The sequence below is a fragment of the Lathyrus oleraceus genome, chromosome 2 (assembly GCF_024323335.1).
Source record: "Lathyrus oleraceus cultivar Zhongwan6 chromosome 2, CAAS_Psat_ZW6_1.0, whole genome shotgun sequence".
NCBI classification, from domain to species: Eukaryota; Viridiplantae; Streptophyta; class Magnoliopsida; order Fabales; family Fabaceae; genus Lathyrus; species Lathyrus oleraceus.
In genome coordinates, this window is record NC_066580.1 from 71692074 (window position 1) to 71713293 (window position 21220).

General features: G+C 33.5%; 1 protein-coding gene across 3 annotated transcripts; it reads right to left on the reverse strand.

Annotated features, from left to right (window-relative positions):
• Nucleotides 1–2305: 2305 nt before the first annotated feature.
• On the reverse strand, nt 2306–5494 carry LOC127118160 (phosphoinositide phospholipase C 6). Of its 3 annotated transcripts, none has more exons than XM_051048314.1 (9): nt 4774–5494; nt 4374–4570; nt 4132–4267; nt 3791–4048; nt 3486–3709; nt 3278–3395; nt 2996–3118; nt 2818–2904; nt 2306–2656 (listed from the first exon to the last, which is right to left on the reverse strand). In XM_051048314.1, exons 1-9 carry the CDS (start codon nt 5125–5127, stop codon nt 2363–2365), a joined length of 1791 nt encoding a protein of 596 aa, XP_050904271.1. In that variant the 5' UTR covers nt 5128–5494; the 3' UTR covers nt 2306–2362. The 3 variants fall into 3 exon arrangements, with proteins under 3 accessions (XP_050904271.1, XP_050904272.1, XP_050904270.1); XM_051048315.1 differs by having other exon boundaries at nt 2996–3148; nt 4374–4484; nt 4774–5492; XM_051048313.1 differs by having other exon boundaries at nt 2996–3148; nt 4774–5491.
• Nucleotides 5495–21220: the final 15726 nt, after the last annotated feature.

Consider the following 21220-nt stretch of genomic DNA (forward strand, 5'->3'; position numbering starts at 1 on the left):
AAAAACTCTAAATCCGTTGTTCATAAACCTCAAATCTATGGTTTCACTAGTGTTTGGGTTTTCAGCAGCGGTTAGTTCAACCCTAGGTTTTTTTGCTTGCCCTATGGGTTTGCATTTATTGTAAGAGGGGAAATATTCTTTAAGTTTGCTAAAATCAGTGTCTAAATCAGTTAAAGGCCCAGATAATGCATGATTTTTTCCAGAAACAGAAACAGGGATAAGTACCTGGGAAGCGTAGATCCTGCGTTGTTCTGCCATTTTGGGCTCTGGGATATATTGTTGATTACCCATCGTTACTGGATTAGGCAATGTGGTGAAAGGAGGAATCTCCGAAATCTTCTTGGGAGCTTTTGATTTGACAGATGTGGTCTTGATAGCTATGCTTACTTCTTTAGGGGTTTTGCTTAAGGTTTCCATCTCTGTTTAAAGTTGGAAGAGGAAAAGATAATATGGGTTTTGGTTGAAGATTGTTTGAGGATGAAGAGCTAGAGAGTTTGAAAGTTCAGAAAGCATAAAATGTGAAATTGGTAAGTTTGTGGTTTTTATAAGCAAGCTTGGGAGAGAAAACGCTTCAAATCAACATTGATGGTTGGCAAGTTAGTGGACCACGTGTCTTCCTTGGATAGTGTGATGGAGAAATGGTAATTAATGTCTAAACCCACGATGTCCTAGAGTCTAGGAAACGTGATGATTGAAAATATTCGGCTGTGGGCTAAAGAGAAGTGGTTAGGAAAAAGGTAATGATGACTCTGACATCACCAGACAGATGGAGAAACTGAAAAGTTTTGCAACATTGGAACATTTGGCAATATGTAAAAGTTGTTCAAGGCATTGAAGCATGTTCTAAAAAAATGTATTTTTCTCCTATATGTCGAAAATAATATTTTTGAGGGGAAATTTGTTAGCTCATAAGTTTGACGCCCATTTTAGAGTTACAAAAATGGAAATTCCATGTGAAGATGTTTTCGACCAATGAAGATGTTTTCAACCGAATCTGATATTAGGGAGATCCAGTCGAAAATCCTTGGGTGAAAATGGCCAGCGTGCAGTTAGGACTTAGAAACATCTCTTTAAATATTTTGAAGACGATTTCGACTGGAGATTCGAAATTCAAATAAAGGAGGGAACTTTGCTCTTATCTGAAACTGTTGAAGGTACACGTGGAGCATAATGGATAGTTGCATCCATGCAGAGTGCATGTGTCTCGACGTGATTGAAGGGCCGTTGGAAACGGTTATTTCGATTAAGTATAAATAGAGGGTCTTAGTGGTAGGATCAGTGTGTCAAAGTGTGTACAAAGTCTGTAAAATTTACCAATTACCCGTGTGAAGAGGAACCGTAAATTAAGAAATGTACGTTTGTTTACACCATTATCAGTTATTTTGAAGCAATACAATTTATCTTTACTTTTCCAGAAATCGTCATCATTTCTTTTACAATCTTTCTCTTTAATTCGTATTAGTCTTTTATTGTCTAAATAGTCCACTCACTATTGTCATCGTAATATTGTCGAAGTATTTGTATTTACCAAAATTTACTTTAAACAATTAGCACATGTCCTAGGATCAATCTGATCGATCATGTAAGTAACCAAATTTAGTAATTTGGAAGTTCAGCGGTTGTTTACCAATTTTCACGGTAAACAATCGTGTATGTGCTTCATTGTGTTTTGGGTCGGCCAACAATCCAACTAGCATGACTCATAAGTCTAGTAAGAGAGCGCCAACCTCTAACGAATAGGTGGACTCTCATTAAGATACTGCATAGGAGCACGACCTCGATATACTCCATCATGACCGTTAATTTACATCCAAAGGTCGCCCGCACTCCACGTCGGGCAAGTCAGGGACAAATATAATTGTCTCATTTATACAAGTGTCATCCTGAAGTATTATTTTAATCACACTTGCAATCTTCCACTTTATTATGAGACTAACTTGAACATTGAAGTACTTAAATGTTAATTTCTTTTTTGCAAATACTCTTCCAATCACCGGAGAACGGTCACCTTCGCACGAGAAGTTTCACTACAGTGATCACCATTGATTTTCAATTCTAGTACAAAATACATTACTCTCTCCGTCTCACAATGAGTGACATATTTGTAATAAAAAAGTGTTACAAAATAAATGATCTGTTTCAATTTTCCAATATATTTTTTCCAATTTTATCCTTTAATTAATATTACTTTTATCATTCTCAATATTTAATAAGAGATATTTTAGAAAAAATATCATTCTCTCTCCTTTATTTTTTTTTTTAATATATTTGAAATGGTTATCTGGATCACCCGTGTTGTGGGGAGGAGGAAGAATAAAAAAAATGATATACATATCCTAAAAGATTTAATTACTTTTACAATTCATTCAAACTGAAAGCTCATTAGCAACTTTACAGATTTAAATTGTTCTCCCTTTTCATTATACAAAGGGACCGATCTAAATCCAGATCTTAGCTCAGACACAGGCAAACATGTTTGACCAGCAAAATCATCTTTTCCAGTTGGATCTCTGTCTTTTACTTGTATCTGAAGTAAGGCAATCTCTGGAACAGTTAAAGGGAATTCAAACTCTTCATTCCACACAGGAAACCAATTGTCCATGATCACTTTAGTCTTCTTCTTTGTAATATCACAAGGCATACCAACAATACCAACCTGTAAAAAAAACTAATATATCAATTAGAAACTTTATAGCACCGACACTTCTGAAAATATGTCGGTGTCTGTATCTGACGCGTTAGTGTCTGTGTCGTGTTTCAAATTTCTGTGCTTCATAGGTTAGAACATAAAACACATTATACTTATTTCCAACTGACCTCTGAGTAAAAGTCTGGTGGAGAGAACATATCAAAGTGTGTAGGACTGAAATCTAAACTCCATCCATGTCCCATGTATAGTTTCACCTTGTTAATTTGACATGACAACATAAGATTAAGATGTCATCAAACAAATGAGTTTATCTTGTAGCATTGATATACTATATGGTATGCATACCTTTAATGTCTTCTTTACTGGCATTATCCTTGTTGGATCAAACTCATGGTCACAGTGAAGTTTCTGCATTAGAATTTCAGGTTTTTTTACATAACCACACCCTCCATTTGCTCTAAACATCCCCTGCATCAACCAGAGAGATTTTCCAACCCCCTATAGAGATAAAAAAAAATAGTAACTTGCAAGTGAAGTAATTGAATGTCCCCGAATCTCGGTGTTAGAGGCCGGACATATCTTGAATCTGTAGTGTCAATGATATTACTCACAAATTCTCTTGCTAACCTGCATATTGAATGCGACCATCTGAGCTCCATACATCCACCCGAGATATGGTTTGAAATTCGATGATTTGACACGTGTCGCCCTTGGATATACCCTGAGGATATTTTTCTGTGTGAACCTGAAAATTTAACAGTTTGAATCAGATAAACCATAGGAGATTTTTAGATACTAAAACCTGATCAAACTTTTCTACTAGTGAATCACATACCTAATGATGTCTGTTCCATGAGATTCCGAAGCCTTTTCTAAGGTTGTTTCGCTCCAACTTAACCGTCTGAGTTCACCATCGGTTTTCAATTTATCTTTCAAGCTACCCTTGAGTTTCTTATTATGAATTGTGATTATACTTTTGTAATCAGGTGAACACTCTTGAAATAATCTTTGATCACATTCACACGAACTGGTTTCTCCCTCGTCGCGATCACGTCCATTCTGATTAATAAACATGAAAAATATTGTAACGCAGTCATGCAAAGCTTATTAATAGTACTATTAGCATTTCTCATTTCTCACCGTGCTCTTAATCTCCACTTCATTCGCGGAGTCTGGTGATTCCTGTCCCGATGATTCGTCTTCTGATGATTCACTACTTCCATCTAGTACAGGATAGTTGCCATTGTCCTTGATTCGGTTGGACTCAAAGCGTTCTTTTGGAGGTTTGGTTGATATAATAACTCGATTTTTCAATGATTCCGGTGAAGGGAATTCTGTTAAGTTTAAACATTCTGCTTGAGGATAATAAAGCATTTCTCCAAATATTTGAGTTGCCATCTACCACAAGATAAAAAGAAAAATGAATGAAAATCGAGATTAAAAAGGTAAAAGTAAGACGGGATATATAGTCTATTGCATACTTCTGCGAATTTCGCTCGAAGTTCTTCTGTAAGATGATCTTCTATAGTTATGATCACTGGATATTGAGATGCAACAAAACCATATTTCTTTATAGACTCCAAACATTTGATAGGTGAGACAGGATTTGTAAGTGTCCTGTGTTGATATCATGTGGAAAAGTGATAAAAATCAAATTGAAAAATGATTAAGATCATGTAAACAAAGTTTGATTTAACTTTTCATATAGTCAAAATGATAGTACCATCCATGATCAACTTTAATATCATCTTTATTAGAAGTTGGCCATAAATCGAGTTCGATAACACGCACGCCTCGTTGAAGCGCCTTTATGATCGGCTCTTCGCTGCAATCACTGCTTAATTGATTTCCAGTAAGATAGGAATTGTGTCCTGTATATATGAAATAATGTGACAATGGAGCATTCATATCATGATGTACCTGTAAATTTATTTTCACTTTCTTGTTAGCAAAGTAAGGCCAATTAAATCAAACCACGAAATCATAAGAAAATTCAAATCATCATATGAAGATTGGACTATTTAGGTTTCGACTTTAGTAAATTTTCATTTAAATTACGAATTGTCTGATCTTCATCTGAATACTCTGATTGACTGACAAAACGTGTTATTACTTATTGTTACCTTGTTTTTGTAAGGACCGTTGAAATCATCTAGAAGCAAAAATCGGAAGATATCATCAAGAGTGATTTCCCTTTCTCTATTTTGATCAACATGAACCGTTTCCATATGCGTCCTTCTCAGTTGCAAAATCCTGTCAATAATTTTCTCCGAATCCGATAAGGTGAAACTCTCTTCGCCTTGATGCTCCACGAGAAACTGGTGTAATTGCTCAGTTGACATGCACGATCCACCTCCGGCGAACTTGGAAAAAACCTCCTGAAGATCCTGAGGCGGAACGAGCTCAGTCAACTTGTATTTTTTGATAAAGAACAAGAAACTTTTGTATTTGTTGTATGTTACTATGCTATTTCCCATCCCTTTTCCCCCTCACTACTCTCTGTAAAGCTTTCCACACAAAAACTTATTCACAGCATGCACTTATATAATCAAGAAGCTTTTGTAAGCAGAATCTCTTTCTCATTATGCTAACTACCATGCTTAAAATATCAATGTCCTATATTCTACATGTATATATCAACATGGATAACTAACAATTATATCCATTAACATAGTGAGAATAGCATCTAATGCTGTGATTAATTTTCACATCATGCAACATTGACTTAATAAAAAGGACAAAGACTCAAAAGTTCAAGAGCATTATGCACATGTTTCTCCTCTCAAGCTATTAATAATATTGTATCATTTTGGTTTAAAGTTTTGATTATTTGTTTGTCTTTAATTTGTTCACTTGGCTTTACTTTCATGATCAATTATGTTTATATTCCCACTTATTTATAAAGTTGATGAGGCATTCTAATAAGCATCTTCTTATGGATAGTTCTTTTGTATGGTTATGTTGTTTCTACGTATATTAATTTCTTATGATCATACTCCACTAACTTTATTCAGATTCCACTTACTTTATAGGATTCTCCTCTTTAACTTGATGATTTTGATGGCCATATTTTTCTTTTATTCTTTATAAATGACCTTTTTTTAGTTCTCTTTATTTCCAACCGTTAGGACTTGACTTATGAAGATAGTTAATTTCATCGCTCCTACATGAAGCCATAATTATTTTGTAGAGTTGGAAAACTTAAAAACAAATTGCAACAAACATAAGTCTATACTCTCTTGATGTTTCCTTTTTAACAAGTTATGTCTAAACCCGTATCATTTGTTCCGTGGTGGTACCAAGAGCGAGAGGTGGTGGAGAAATAATTACTTTCGGCACGACGACAAATCTTTAGATACGGAAGAGTAAGATATACATGTAAGATTAGCATTCTAATGATAATGTTAAGTAAGTGAAATTATAGAGAATAGGTAATGAGGGCGAGAGTGGGATAATAATACATGTAAATAGTAAGTGGTAAAGCTTATATATCATATAACTCGACATGAGATGCGGGGAGCCGTCTAATCAAATGCGATGACGGTGATGTTTGGACAGATGAAATCAATCGTTCGACCCTCTAGCGTGGTTCTACTTGGCCCTCAATTATCATGTAAATGGTGCTTTTGGTTAGACTTTTATGTAATTGGACTTCCCGTTTTTTGAGTATTTGGTCGGTCTGGTGCTTTTGGTTAGACTTTTATGTAATTGGACTTCCCGTTTTTTGAGTATTTGGTCGGTCTAGAACAAGTTCTCCCTAAAGCCTACATATTACCTAGTAAAGTGAAGATTGAGATTGTTGGGTGGTCCTCATTCCTTGTCTTGGTCTTCCCAACGGACTTATGGTTTGCAAAAATGAAAAAAATAAGTAAGTGGAAACTGACGGCCTGGGAATATGCACATTAAATGTTAGTCTAATCACTGAAACGTCTTGCAATGTCACTTTACACCCTGTTTTTCGTATTCAGAGTTGTTTCCTTCAAGTGATTTTTTAGGGAAAAATTATGTAAGTGGGAAGAGAATTGTAAGACATTGTTTTCATATTTAATTAATTATGCTATTTTAATTAAATTTATGACGTGTTGGTGAACCATTTGATTTTATGTGTTTGAGGATAAATGACCTAAGATGAGAGAACACACACTTTAGAAATAAAATGAGATTTTCATTTAATTTTAATTTATTTAATTATTTAATTTGAGAAAATAGAGTGTGGGATAGAAATTAAAAGTTAAGTAGAGTTTTGGAGTTTGTGAGTAATTAACGAGAGATGAGGGTATCATGAGTAATATTAAAAATAAATAATTAGATTTTATTTGTTTTATTTAAATAGAGAAAGTGAGAGGAAAATAGGTTTTGTTTGACGTACGTGAAATTTGACAAGGGTTAGAGCAAGGGTTCGAAAGAGGGAGAGTTAGGAGGAGATACCATAACCAAAAGCTTAGAGATTCTGCAATTCTGGGGAAAAATTATTTATGTGTGAGTGCTTAGGCAAAGAGGATAGAGAAGGTTATTTACCCTCATCCTTTGGAATTTTTCCTTTTCACAATTGTTGGATGATTTAGTGTAACACCTTGAATTCGATTAATTAATTTGATTGAATTAATTAAAATTTTATTTGATTAATTGATGTTTTTTTGTAATTATTGTTGTGAAATTGTGGGATTAAGTATTCTTGAAATAGATGTATGGAGAGAGAGTAAAAGGTGAATTTAGTTGTTTAGAAGTTATTAGAATTTTAATTAAGTATTACAATATATAGTATTTTATTCGAATTAATTAAATAAATAATAAAATGATAGAATTGGGTCATTAGTGAGAATTGGAGGAAATAAGTGGTGGGATTAGAGAAGCTAGTATTGAGGTGAGAAAATTCATAATTAAACAAAGTGGTGAGGAATTATATAACCTAAAAATAGGGAGAATAGGTTTTAGAGTAAATATCTGACATACGTAGAAAAGAGACAAAAGGACAGAAAGAGAAAAAGCTAAGATTTTAAACAACGAATCATATAGATTGCTTGATTCAACATCAATTGTTGGAAAGCTAAGGTAAGGGGGGATAAAAGACTACCAATTAGGTGTAATGCATGATGGGGTGGTGATGAGAAGTCCTTAATCTCATTAGGTTTCTAGGTGTTATTTGATGATGTGTTATATGATGAATTTTTGAAAATTGGTTGGTTGATCTTGTGTTTATATGTGTTGATATGATTGAATCCATATTTGAATGATCATGAATGTATATGTGTGTTTTCCATCATTGTTGAAATGTTGAAGGTTTAGAGAGGTGAATTGATGATGAATTGATGAATTGGCGATTGAATTGGTACGTTAATTGGTAGAATTAGGGATTAATAGGAGTGGGGTTTTATTCTGAGAAAATAGATGTTTAAAATAAGTTATTTTGGTGTTAGGAAGTGTTTGAGTGGTTTATTATCACTAAATGATTTTCAAAATGTGTTAAAACCTGATTTTGGCATACAAAAAACTGCAGTATGAGTCGACCTATAATCTTATGTGTCGACCTCAAACCAACGAAATTAGAAATTTTCAAATTTTGCACAGTATGCGCCTATGCATATGTGCTATGAGTCGACCTGTAGCTGGAAGAGTCCCCCGTGCATCAACCTATAACCCCCTGAGTCGACTTTTGGCTGTCAAAATGTTTGTTTTGTCTTTTGCTGCATTATTCGACAATTTTGGTTGTAACTTTCGTTCCGTAAGTCCAAATGAGACGTCTTTTAAAGCGTTAGAAAGCTAACGTGCAGAGCTACCTAATGATAGTTGTTGTTGTTTGTTGTTGTTTATTGATGTTATATCATGAATTGATTGTTGCGTATGATCAATGATGTGATATATAAATGGTGAGATGTGTATGGGGATCCTTTTTGGTGAACCTTTTTGTGGTAATGCATGTTGTTGAGAGTCATGCATTATGGTGTACGGGCTTCGGTCCAATTTTGGTGTGCTTTGGTCCTGTAGTGGGGATCAGGGGTGAGTAGCCGATTCCAGGTGGGAATCGGTGAAGCGTTACCTATGGTGATGATAACAATTTGGTATGCTCTGATCCTATGGTGAGGATTGGGAGCGAGATCTGAGTGCTCGTGAATGGTACTGCATGCATAATGATTCAGTTGTGGAGTAAATTTGTATATATGATTGCATATGTTGTTGATATTGATGAATGGATGTGATTATGTAATTGTTATCATGAATTGGGTGTGAGAATATGTTGTTGATGGTTATGTAATGAATGTGTGCTTGATGTGTATTCTATACCTTAGAATTCTTTACACTATTTATATTAGTTTGTTGTTTCTCACCCCCTTTTGCTTTCATGTTGTCCATCATGGACATCTTGTAGATACTCAGGGATAGAGTTTGCTGATGTAAGTGGAAGTTAACTCCTGGAGTTACTTCATTTAGTTTTATTGTTATTTTAGAAGTTTTGTTTTGATCCTATAATATCAGGGATGAGAACGTTTGTTTGCTTATTATGTTTTGTTGGAGTTTAATTGATTTTATTCAGTTTATGTTGAAGTTGTTAAAGGATGGAATATGATAACTCCTTACATTTGAAAACCATTTATCATAATTTGAAGAGGAGACTAAAAGTACAAGTAGCAACATTTTTTTAAATTGGAATAAGCTCGATATCACCGCAATAATACTCTAAGTGAAGGTGAGTGTACTATGACATGTGTTGTATGACAATATTTTCCACTACGTGTTTGTTAAATGTTTGATTTATTAAAGAATTTATCGTTAATGACACCTTAGATTCTCTAGTAATGCTTAAAATATAAGTTTTGGGGTTTAGGGTGTTACATTTAGAACTTGAGATGAATTTTCCCTAAAACTCTTTCAAGAATTTTGTGTTATTGTGTTAATTTCATGCACTTATTCCATGCCAAATTCGTGTGATTTTAACTTGTTAATTATGAAATTTGTTGTTCTTATTGGTTGTGTTACAAGTGTTGAAGATGATGATGAGTTTAAATCAAATCAATGTAATATATGTTAATATTTGTCTATTTAATTGCTTTTAATATTTTATTAACATGTATGATTGAATTTTGTGTGTTTGTGGTCAAAATTGGAACTTTGGTAAGGCTTAAATGGTGGAAAGTCGCACTTTTGACGTTGTTGTCACGGGCTCTCGCGCTCAGCGTGTGTCGAAGCCCCGCTTAGCGAAATTTTGCTTAGCATGAGGAGGTCTCGCTCAACGAGATGTCTATTATGGTTTTCTGGTTTTTTCATAAGTCATGCTTAGCAAGCGATTCATCACTCAGCGAGCAAGGTCTCGCTTAGTGAAATATGCAAAGTGAGGACTTTCTAGTTTCTGAGACACACACTTAGTGTGAGAGGAGCTCGCCTAGCGAGATCTCGCTCAACGAACTGTATTTCGCTCAGCGAAAGTGACAAAGGAGAACTGAGTTATTTTCGAGTAATGTAGTGACAGTGTGTTGTTTTGACGATTAACTGGTATTGTCATGTACTGTTTGAGATTATTATTTTATTTTTGGTGTGAATTGATGCATTTTATTTAATTGATAATTATTATGCATGAAATTGTTGAGTTTATGTTGAGTTGTGATCAATTGATTGATAATGAGCATTTGGTGAGTTTCATGGTGAGTGACCATGAAAGAGTAACAATTAAGATGTGATGGGTTTGGTTCAGAGAGGGGACCATGAGAAGCGTTGATAGAGTTGAGTTGCGAGTCTCATTCAGAGGGGGGATCGTGACGAGAATTGAATGAGTTGAGTTATATTACATGAATTCATGAGTTGTAGAGTTTCCCAGTTCAGAGAGGAGACATTGGGGCGACCCAATTTAGAGAGGGGACCGTGGCAGGATGAAACTCAGTAGCAAACATATGATCATCCAAAAACTGGTACCACATGCATACAAAGTTAAGGAGTCTAGCATTGCATACATATCTGCATTGAGTATGAGTTAATTGTTTATATGAGTTAATGTGAGTGAGTAATTTGATTGTATGAGTTGATTGGGTTATTTTGTATGGGTTTATGTTATCATTGTTGTTCTGGTAGTTGATATGAGTTATGATATTGATAACATGTTGTTTATCTATCATTGATGTTTATACACACTATCTATATATGAATGTATTCTCACCATTTTCTGTTTGTTGTTGTGTTTGTACTCCTCTGAGGTATAGATGGTCAAGTACAAGAGTAGATGCTTGATGCTATAGGATGGTGTTATGTCTCTTTATTTATTTATTGTCGGGGTCTTAGTGGAGTCGTTATGATATCTAACATTGGGAAACAAGTTATTTTGTGTTTTCTTTTGTTGCATGTCTTATTTCTTTTGAGGATGGTTGACCACTTTCTCAATGTTGTTGAGATTTATATGTTAAACTTAATGGGTTTCCGCTGCTTATTTCTGAAATTTTTATTTGTGGTTCTTTTATGTTGTGGTGAAGTATGAGTGACACTTTATTTGTCGAGTTATATTGAATTATTTTATTAAATGTTCAGTCGGAAAAATATGGCGTTACAATAAAAGTGACATATTTGATGTAAGGTTGGCAAACAAGAATGCGCACCCCTTAAAAGCCCACAAACAAATGGGGCGGGGTGGGGGAGACATAATGTTTGAACAATATGTATGATAAGTATAATGCGTAACACACAAAATAAGGACATGATATGAATAACACATACATTGGTAATCTAGTTAAGTGCAAAATCACCTATATCTAGAGGAAGTTAACCTAATAAAAGGAAATTCACTTTTAATAGTCAGAAGTCCAAGTTGGTATGATTTAAACTCTTCCAGTTTAATGTCTTTTTTCCTAATACTACTCATGAACATCAAGCCAGACTCTCATGAATCTGAGACCCTTCTCAGTTTCACTAAAAACTCTCTCAAGTGTTTAGACAACTACAAAAGTATATGAATGATAGAACAATATTACAACTCAATTAATATATTCTTTTAACTTAGAATTAAAACACAAGAATAAATATTACACAAAAACGAAAACAAGACTCAGGAACAATAAAAACACGTCAAGCTTAGTAATGCAATGTATGAGTCTTCACAAAGGATAACAACTCCTTAAATAGCAACAAAAGTCCAACTTCAAATCCCATTATGGATTATATCTTGAACACGAGTGAACCTTCAAAAGCGCAAGGGATTAGTCTTCAATAATAGTCGATTGCAAATCTTGATTAAATCTGAATATCTTGAAAATATAAAATTAATCTTGCTAGATCTGATCTAGATTAAATACTTTCTTAATCCAAAAATGCGCAAACTCAATTTGATCATTGATTATATATAAAAGGAAATAAATCGAACATGCATGAGAATTAATACAACGAATTATGTGCGTGAAACAACTTATAGAGAGACAAGATATCTCACACAATGTAGAATATTATACATAACATGTTGCTTTCTATTAAAGTGTCTTGATCACTTATAAATATGATGTATTACAACTTGGCACAACATCGTGCTTCACATGTTACACATAAAATGTTGCAAATCACACATAATAGCAATCTGCCTCTATGGCAAATTTTAGACAAATACAACATGTAAGATGTTAGGCATGACCTCACAAACATTCTTCAAGACAAGTTTATTAACATCAAAGTACAACAAAACTAAACAAAGAACATGTTAATCAAGAAAACATCTTCACGAGGAAACCACATAAAACAAGGGCAACTAAAAGTTCATGCATTAATTCATCTCCCCCTAATTTCTAGAAATGGACAAAGGGGAAAACCATTATCCAGCTCGTCAAGGCCATTCAGCCAGAAATTAAGAAAGAAATAACACAATAGAGGGCATAAAAGAGCATTATCCGACCCACGAAGGGCAATCACATCATCAAAATAACAGACCTATATAGAGGTATAGAAGTCAAACCAAAATCCTACCATATAAATGGTGTTAGACGAAGACAACTTATCTAGAGGGGGTGAATAGATCCTAAGTTAAAATACTTTACAAAAGCCCTATTTTGAAAATTTTAACGGCTAGCGGAAGTGACCCGGATCAAATCGTCTAAACCGAACGCTATCGAAAATTCCGGATATGTGTATATAGAATCAAGTTATGATAACGAGAGCGAATTGATCAATGTACTTTTAACAACAATCACTTGAATGCTACAATAAAAGCAATGTCTATTTCCAATGATAAAATACACAAAACTTAATTTAGGCAAATTATCGAACACCTTTTGTGCAATCAATTTTGTTTAGAATTTTCTATGGTTTTGTTGATTTAAAAAAACAACTACAATCTAATGGATTGTAATCAACACAACAAAACCGTTTTCAAAATGTTATCAACAAAAGTTTAACCAAACATATTGATGGCACAACCTACGAATTCAACAATTTTCAAATGAAAAGTAAAAAATAAATAAATAAATAAATAAATATATATATATATATATATATATATATATATATATATATATATATATATATATATATATAATAGAGAGAGAGAGAGAGAGAGAGAGAGAGAGAGAGAGAGTACACACGAATTTGTTTAGGCAGTTCCTCAATCGGCCTCGCTATGGGTACGTCTGCCCTCAATTCGAACTCGAATTGAGATAATAAAAATTAACATTTGCAATTGTAGTTTACAAGAAAAGAAATAGCAATCCGACCCTTCAAACCCTGTGTTTGATGTTGATTCTATCTTCTTTTCTTCCCTTAATTTAAGCTTGATCAATTCACCCAATAACACCAATTTGATCCATTGTCTTATGCTACTCCTTTGTAAGAAACCTCGTTCTTCAAATCTTTCACTCGATCGAATCCAAAATGTAATTGTTGTCACCCAAGATTTACCAAGATGATCCTCCAGTTATCGTTACTCCTTCTACTGAACCCACTGTTCTTCGAAGCTTTCACTTGGTTGAATCAAACTTGCGCAATCTTCTCCAAAACCTTCAAATCACCAATTGATCTTGAAGGAAAACCCTTGTTTGGTTTTCTTATTTGAAACCCCCAAAGATTTTCAACCCAGTTTACAATTCAATAACCTAAATTAGACGTTATCAACTCTAATTCTAGATGGCACCCAAACAAAAAATGATAATGTTTAATTTTTTTGTATGTATGCATAGAACATAGGTTGAAGACGAAGAGAACTCTTTGTATATTCCTGGTTTCGTATGTTTCAAATTATGCATGTATGAGGTATATATATGTGTGTAAGTTTGAGGCAAAAAGGAATGCAAGAGGTTTGAATAAATCATTAATTTTTGGAAAAATGCATCGCATGTGTCGACCTATGTAAGTCATGTATGGACGCATTCGAAGCATGTGTCGACCTGTATAGGTCATGTGTCGACCCATAGAAGAAAAATTTCTTCTATGTGTCGACCTGAAACCCCTCCACAGTCGGCACATCAAACAAAAGCTACAACCTTTAAAAATGATTCACATGTGTCGACTCATAGCATGTATGTGTCGACACATAGACTTTTTTTTCACATAAAAATTTGTTTTTAATGCATGAAGCATTTACTGAACCATTCCTAAGATATTTTTATGCTTCCTAATGCTAAGACGCACATAAAGACTTAGAGGACACCGTCCAATATACATAAACACTAAAGTATCCTAGTTTTGACATCATACAAAATACAGCTAACGGGAAGTTGCACTCACATACTCCCCATTTTTTATGATGGAAAAACTTGAGACAATGTGTTTCGTGTCTTCATCAAGGCTCCCCCTGAATGTATGCATCTCAACTTCATCTTGCAGATGCTTCTCCCCATTTGACAACATCAAAAAGAGACACATCAATCCATGAGAAGTATCTTATACCACACATGTATTAATGTCACACAGAGAGGAATTTGCAAAGATAAAATCATTAATAAAACAACACTCACGTGGAATGACATAAATATTGAAAATGCATAAACATAAATAAAAGCAATTTAAGCAACAATATAACATAGTTGCCACAAATCATGCCAAATAACATTTACAATAAACATGAAAGATGAAGGATACAATGAAATCAAAAACTCTTGAGTTGCTTTAAAAGTAGCACGTTTTAGTGACATATACTTTTTGTGCTCCTGAATGTTGCACACGTATGTGCTCTAGCAAGGTGATTATTTAGATTTATCACCACTCAAACCAAAAACATAATGTTATCATAACAATGGCACACTACAAGAATTTATTTTGACATTATAACATGTTCAAACATATTTCATGCTGGAACAGATAAACAACAACCTCACATATATCATGCAAGAACTAATGATAGATAACATGCTTATACACAGAGAATATATTTCAAGTATGGAAGAAGAATAAGATGAAGTCACTATAAGCATGTAAACTGAAATAGATCAATTGAAATCTTTTATAAGTGAACAAACATAACCTGAATCATCCATAAAATGTATCAAATACCTTTGGAGCATAATCAAGGTAAAATAAAGAGACTTACTTACAAAGCAAAAATTTGAAATGATATTACCTCACCGTATGAATGACGGAGGATGCACTTGCATTTCACATGGAACTTTCGAATGAAAGTTGAAACAAATGAAAATAGAGCATCAAAATCTTTTGTCATCAACGTTCTTACCACTTTCATCTTTGTTTAAGTACCCGATAATGTGATTTGTAATGTCCCCAAGAATGTTGTTGTTAATTTGATGATCATCCATTTTAGTTGGTCTTTCATCCTTTTTCATTTTCAAGAACGTTATCTTCCTCCTCCTCCTAAATTTTCACCGTTTTAGGTTGATCAATTCCTTCCTCGGTGTCTTTGAGTATGTCTTCTAAAGATAATTCTGCATCATGAAAAAGAAACACCTATCCAGACATTTCTCGGAAAAAACATTAAAGGTAATCTACATTATTTTTACAAATTGTATAACACTTATTGTTGTCTTCATAGGTTATAAACCCATTATTCTTTGCAACAAAGTCAATGAAGTAGGGAGATGTCACCCTTCATATGTCTTGAGCATCTACTAACGATAACCCATATGCTCTTCATAGAGCCAAGACATTTATTCTATAAGAACAACAAGAAATTCTAGGTATCCAATCTTTATTGGGTCCTTGAGGGTTGGTGAAAACATGGTTGCATTTAGGCAACCATTGAAAAACACCTTTAGGAACAAAGAGTCTCCTAAACTTGCATTTTCAATAGTGGCACCTCTCTTGCAACAATAGTGGCAAGATAAGTTGTGATGAAATGTACTTTTTCTATTTGAATCCTTTTGAACATATTTATACTTTTTATATGAAGGGTTCAAAGATCGTTCAAACTTTGATGGATCAATAGCAAATGTAACATTTGGTTGTAATGCCTTGTCCAATTTAGCTTTAAGAGTATTTATCTCTTTTTATCAAATGTGACAAGTTTCACAAATGAACCATGAAGGTTCTTCATCCTCATTCTTATCTTTTTGAATATCTACCATAAATTTCTTAAGAGCTTCCATATTTTTTTCGGTTTCTAAAACTTTAGCTTCTAAATGTGAACAATTTTTTTTGTTTGAAGATAACTTTTTAAAAGCGTCTACGGCTTCTCTATGTAGATTTTCAAAAGCCTTTTGTAATTAAGAATAATACAATTCATTAATAGATTCAAGTTTAGAACGCCTTACATTCATCTTCTTCTTTTTGTAGGTGATGAAGCAAAGCTTAGATGATTCGTCACTTAAACTTGAACTTTCATCACTTGAAGAATCACTTTCACTCTCCCAAGCAATATAGGCTCTTCTAGACTTGCTAGATTTCTTGTTATGACCTTTCTCTTTTTCTTTCTTAATCAATGGAAAATCCGACTCATAATGACCGACTTTTCCACAATTATAGCATGAACCTCTATGTTTACTCTTCTTATTCCCATCTTCCTTTGAGGAGTTCGATAGCCTTCTAAAGTTGATTAGGTTCTTGTTAGAGTGCTTGACTCTATTTTTTCTTATGTACCTATGGTACCTTTTGACGAACAACCCCATTTCTTCATCACCGGAACTCTCGTCATCACCTATTTCACAATCACTTTTCCCATTGGTTGAGGACTTTGAAGTTGAAGCCTTTAGAGCAATAAACTTATTTTCTACATCTTGTCCTTTCCTTTCTTCTTCTTTGTCTTTTTCTCATGCTTTTTCTCATGTTTTTCCAAGCAAGTGAGTTCTTGCTCATTTTCTTCTAGCTTGTCAAATAAAGTTGTGAGATCAAGTGTTCTAAGATCATTCGCTTCGTTAATTACAGTGAGCTTAGGTTGTCATTCCCTATTAAGACACCTCAAATCTTTATTAGTAGCGATATCATTGGAAATAGGCTTACTTAGAGCATTCAAACGATATATAAGATGTGTGAACCTCTTTTGGATGCCGGTAATGGTTTCACCATGCTTCATGCGAAATAGTTCAAATTCTTGAGTTAAGGGATTGATCCTAACTTGTTTGTATTCATTAGTTCCCTCATAGGTAACTTCTAATATGTAACACATAGCTTTGGCGGTTTCACAATGGGAAACACAATAATATTCATTAATACCAAGTGCAAATATGAGAATATTTCGTGCATTCCAATCACGTGACCATAATTTCCTTCATTATCACTCCATTGTGCTTTCAGTTTTGGTACGAAGACACCTTTAACATTGGTCATTGTAATTTGATTAGGACCATTGGTGATGATGTCCCATACACCCTTATCAGCCGAGTTGATATGTATACGTATACAAGCTTTCCAATAGCCATAATTTTCACTGGTAAATATGGGGGCTTTATTGTATGCCTCTTTAGGTTCAATAGCCATTTTCTAATAAGTGAATATTGAAGCACGAAATTAATGGAAGCTCTGATACCACTTGTTAGACGAAGGCGACTTATCTATATGGGGTGAATAGATCCCAAGTTAAAAAACTTTACAAAAACTCTATTTTGAAAATTTTAACGGCTAGCGGAAGTGACCTGAATCAAATCGTCTAAACCGAACCGCTATCAAAACGCCCGGATATGTGTATATAGAATCAAGTTATGATAATGAGAACAAATTGATCAATATACTTTTAACAACAACCACTTGAATGCTACAATAAAAGTGAAGTTTATTTCCAATGACAAAATACACAAAAACTTAATTAAGACAAATTTTCGAACACCTTGTGTGCAATCAATTTCGTTTAGAATTTTCTATGGTTTTGTTGGTTTAAGAAAACAACTACAATCTAATGGATTGTAATCAACATAACAAAACCATTTTCAAAATGTTATCAACAAAGGTTTAACCAAACGTATCTATCATACAATCTACGAATTCAACAATTTGCAAATGAAAAGAGAGAGAGAGAGAGAGAGAGAGAGAGAGAGAGAGAGGGAGACAGAGAGAGTACACATATATTTGTTTAGGCAGTTCCCCAATCGGCATTGCTATGTGTACGTCTGCCCTCAATTCCAACTCGAATTGATATAATGAAAATTAACCTTTACAATTGTAGTTTACAATAAAAGAAATAGCAATCCAACCCTCAAAACCCTATGTTTGATGTTGATCCTATATTTTTTTCATCCCTTGATCCGAGCTTGATCAAGTCACTCAACAATACCAATTTGATCCACCGTCTCATACTACTCCTTTATAAGAAACCCCATTCATCAAAGCTTTCACTCGATCAAATCCAAATTGCGAATTATTATCACCCAAGATTTACCAAGATGATCCTCCAGTTACCATTACTCCTTCGATCGAACCCACCGTTCTTCGAAGCTTTCACTCGGCTGAATCCAACTTCCATAATATTGTCTAAAACCTTCAAATCACCAATTGAATTTGAAGGAAAAACCTATCTTGGTTTTCTTATTTGAAACCCCCAAATATTCTCAACCCAATTTACAATCCAACAACCTAAATTGGACGTTATCAACTCTGATTCTATATGACACCCAAACAAAAAATGATTAGGTGTAATTTGTTTGTGTGTATGCATAGAACATAGGTTGAAGATGAAGAGAACTCTCTGTATATTCCTAGTTTTGTATGTTTCAAATGATGCATGTATGAGGTATATATATGCGTGTAAGTTGGAGGCAAAAAGGAACGCAAGAGGTTTGAAAAAATCATGAATTTTTGGGAAAATGCATCGTATGTGTCGACACATTCGAAGCATGTGTCGATCTGTATAGGTCATGTGTCGACTCATAGAAGAAATGTTTCTTCTATTGTATCGACCTGAAACCCCTCCATGGTCGACACATCAATCAGAAGCTACAACCTTTAAAAATGATCCACATGTGTCAACTCATAGCATGTATGTGTCGACACATACACATGTTTTCCATATACAAACCTATTTTTAATGTATGAAACCTTTTCTAAACCATTCTCAAGATGTTTTTATGCTTCATAATGCTAAGATGCACATTAAGAATCATACGATACAATCTAAAATATATAAACGCTAAAGTATCATAGTTTTGATATCATACAAAATACATCTAACGGGAAGTTACACTCACAAATGGCTTACACGGAACTTAATCAGAGAAAAAAACTTTTTCATTAATCATGTTGTCATTGTGAGTCATCATCATTAGAGACAGATTCATACTCCATATCTTCACCATCTTCACTTTCAACCCATTCTTCATTATCACTAGATGTCTCAGCAACCTTCTCAACATCTTGACTTGCTGCTTGAGAGGTAGATGCCACATAAGCTTTGAGATTCATCATTTGAATGAGTCCATTAACCATACTATTTCTTGTAGTTAGAGTAGTAATTATCACTTGTAAAGCTTGTGACTCCTACATGAGAACATTCAAAATGTGGTCCCTAATAGCCCCTGACATAAGAGGGACCTCTAGAAGATTGACACATGTAGATAAATATGCTTCACCAAAGTTTGGAAGATTGGGGAGAACAATGTCCAAGACATGTTTCTTAGTAAATAGTTTGTAGCTAAAGTTCAAGGGACTCAGAGAAATTGAAATAATATCTTCACTAGTTAATATATTCGAATTTTGTTAATAAGAATACCATTAATACATGATGGAAAAACAGTATGCAATTTAATTGTAAAAGATTCAACTTGTTTCAGAATTTGTTCAAAAACATGCTCACCAAAATCAAAGGTGCCTATTGTTCCTATCTGGTAAAGCAAACTAACAAGGGATAATGTGATACCTAATCAATAGTTGGTAGGAGCCCAACTAGCAACTCCTTTTTTTTAGAATAGTGTACTTCAAGCCCAAACTTGATGCAGAGAGAAAACCCTTGGCAGACCAATCATCATGGACATTCTCGGTGATTCCTGAGCTATTATCTTTATGGAGGGAATACACAACAATTATGAATTTCTCTTTTCCCAGATAATCATTTATGACAGCTGGAGAGAATGAAAAATAATGTCTATGCATGTGAACCTTCCTAAACTCATTGGTATCAACATCATTAAACTTCTTTGGCAAGTTCACAATAAATTCTTTAACAAATTTGTGATAAAATGGACCAATACTAGACACAATCTTCCTGACATGTGTATCTTCTAACTATTTCATAATTTCAAAATATTTCAGTGCTTTCTTTGATGGTTCTCTTTCACGTGTAATGCGCATGTGGTAGACGTATGTCTATTTCAAGACACTATCTTCAGAGTGGAATGAGACGTTATTTAGGGGCATTACATGAACATTGTTAGGTAATTTCTTACCTATAATACCTTCTTACTTTTTTTATTCACATGAACGAGCATGTCAACCGAGTTAACATTAACATCTTCCTCGATAACTTCCTCTTCAAGACCCCTATTTATTTTTAGCACAAACTTCTCCTTCATGACATATTTTTTAGCAACACTTTCTTCCTTGAAGATTTCTTTCTCTTTAAAATTTCCTCCTTCTTAAAAGTTTTTCTCTTTTTGCTTAGTGTGACAGACCTTTTGATAATATTTTTCTTAGGTTTCAAAACAAATTTATTTTTCTTAACCTTCTTTTAAATTATACTAGTGTTCACCTAAAATAAATTAAATTTAAAGTTTTTTTAGGCAGAAATAAAATAAAAAGTTGATATTATTTATAATTGTTAAGTATTTCAATAATATAATATATATAACATATGCACAGTTATTATATTTTTAATATAAAATTATTATTAATTTTTAGAATTTAATTGATATATACTGAGTAAAGTTTTTTTACACGGTCAGTTAATTACAACCATTGATTTATTTAAAATGTTTGATTTTTATTTTAACCACTTAAAAAATAATACAAACAGACGATTGTGATGCATTCACTTTTTAGATTGACAATACATAACAATTAATCTTTAATTTTTATATCACCTGACTCTTTTTTTATTGTATATTAATTAATAAAATATAATAAGAGAAAAAGAAATATACACTACATTATCAATCAATGAAATTCATGAATCCCGCCTCATTACATTTTTATTTTCTCATTATACTTTTATTTTTAAAATACTTATTATAATTTGATAATATAAAATATTTTGATTGAACGTGGACTTTTAGCTTTAACAATATAGTAGTAATATGATGAATA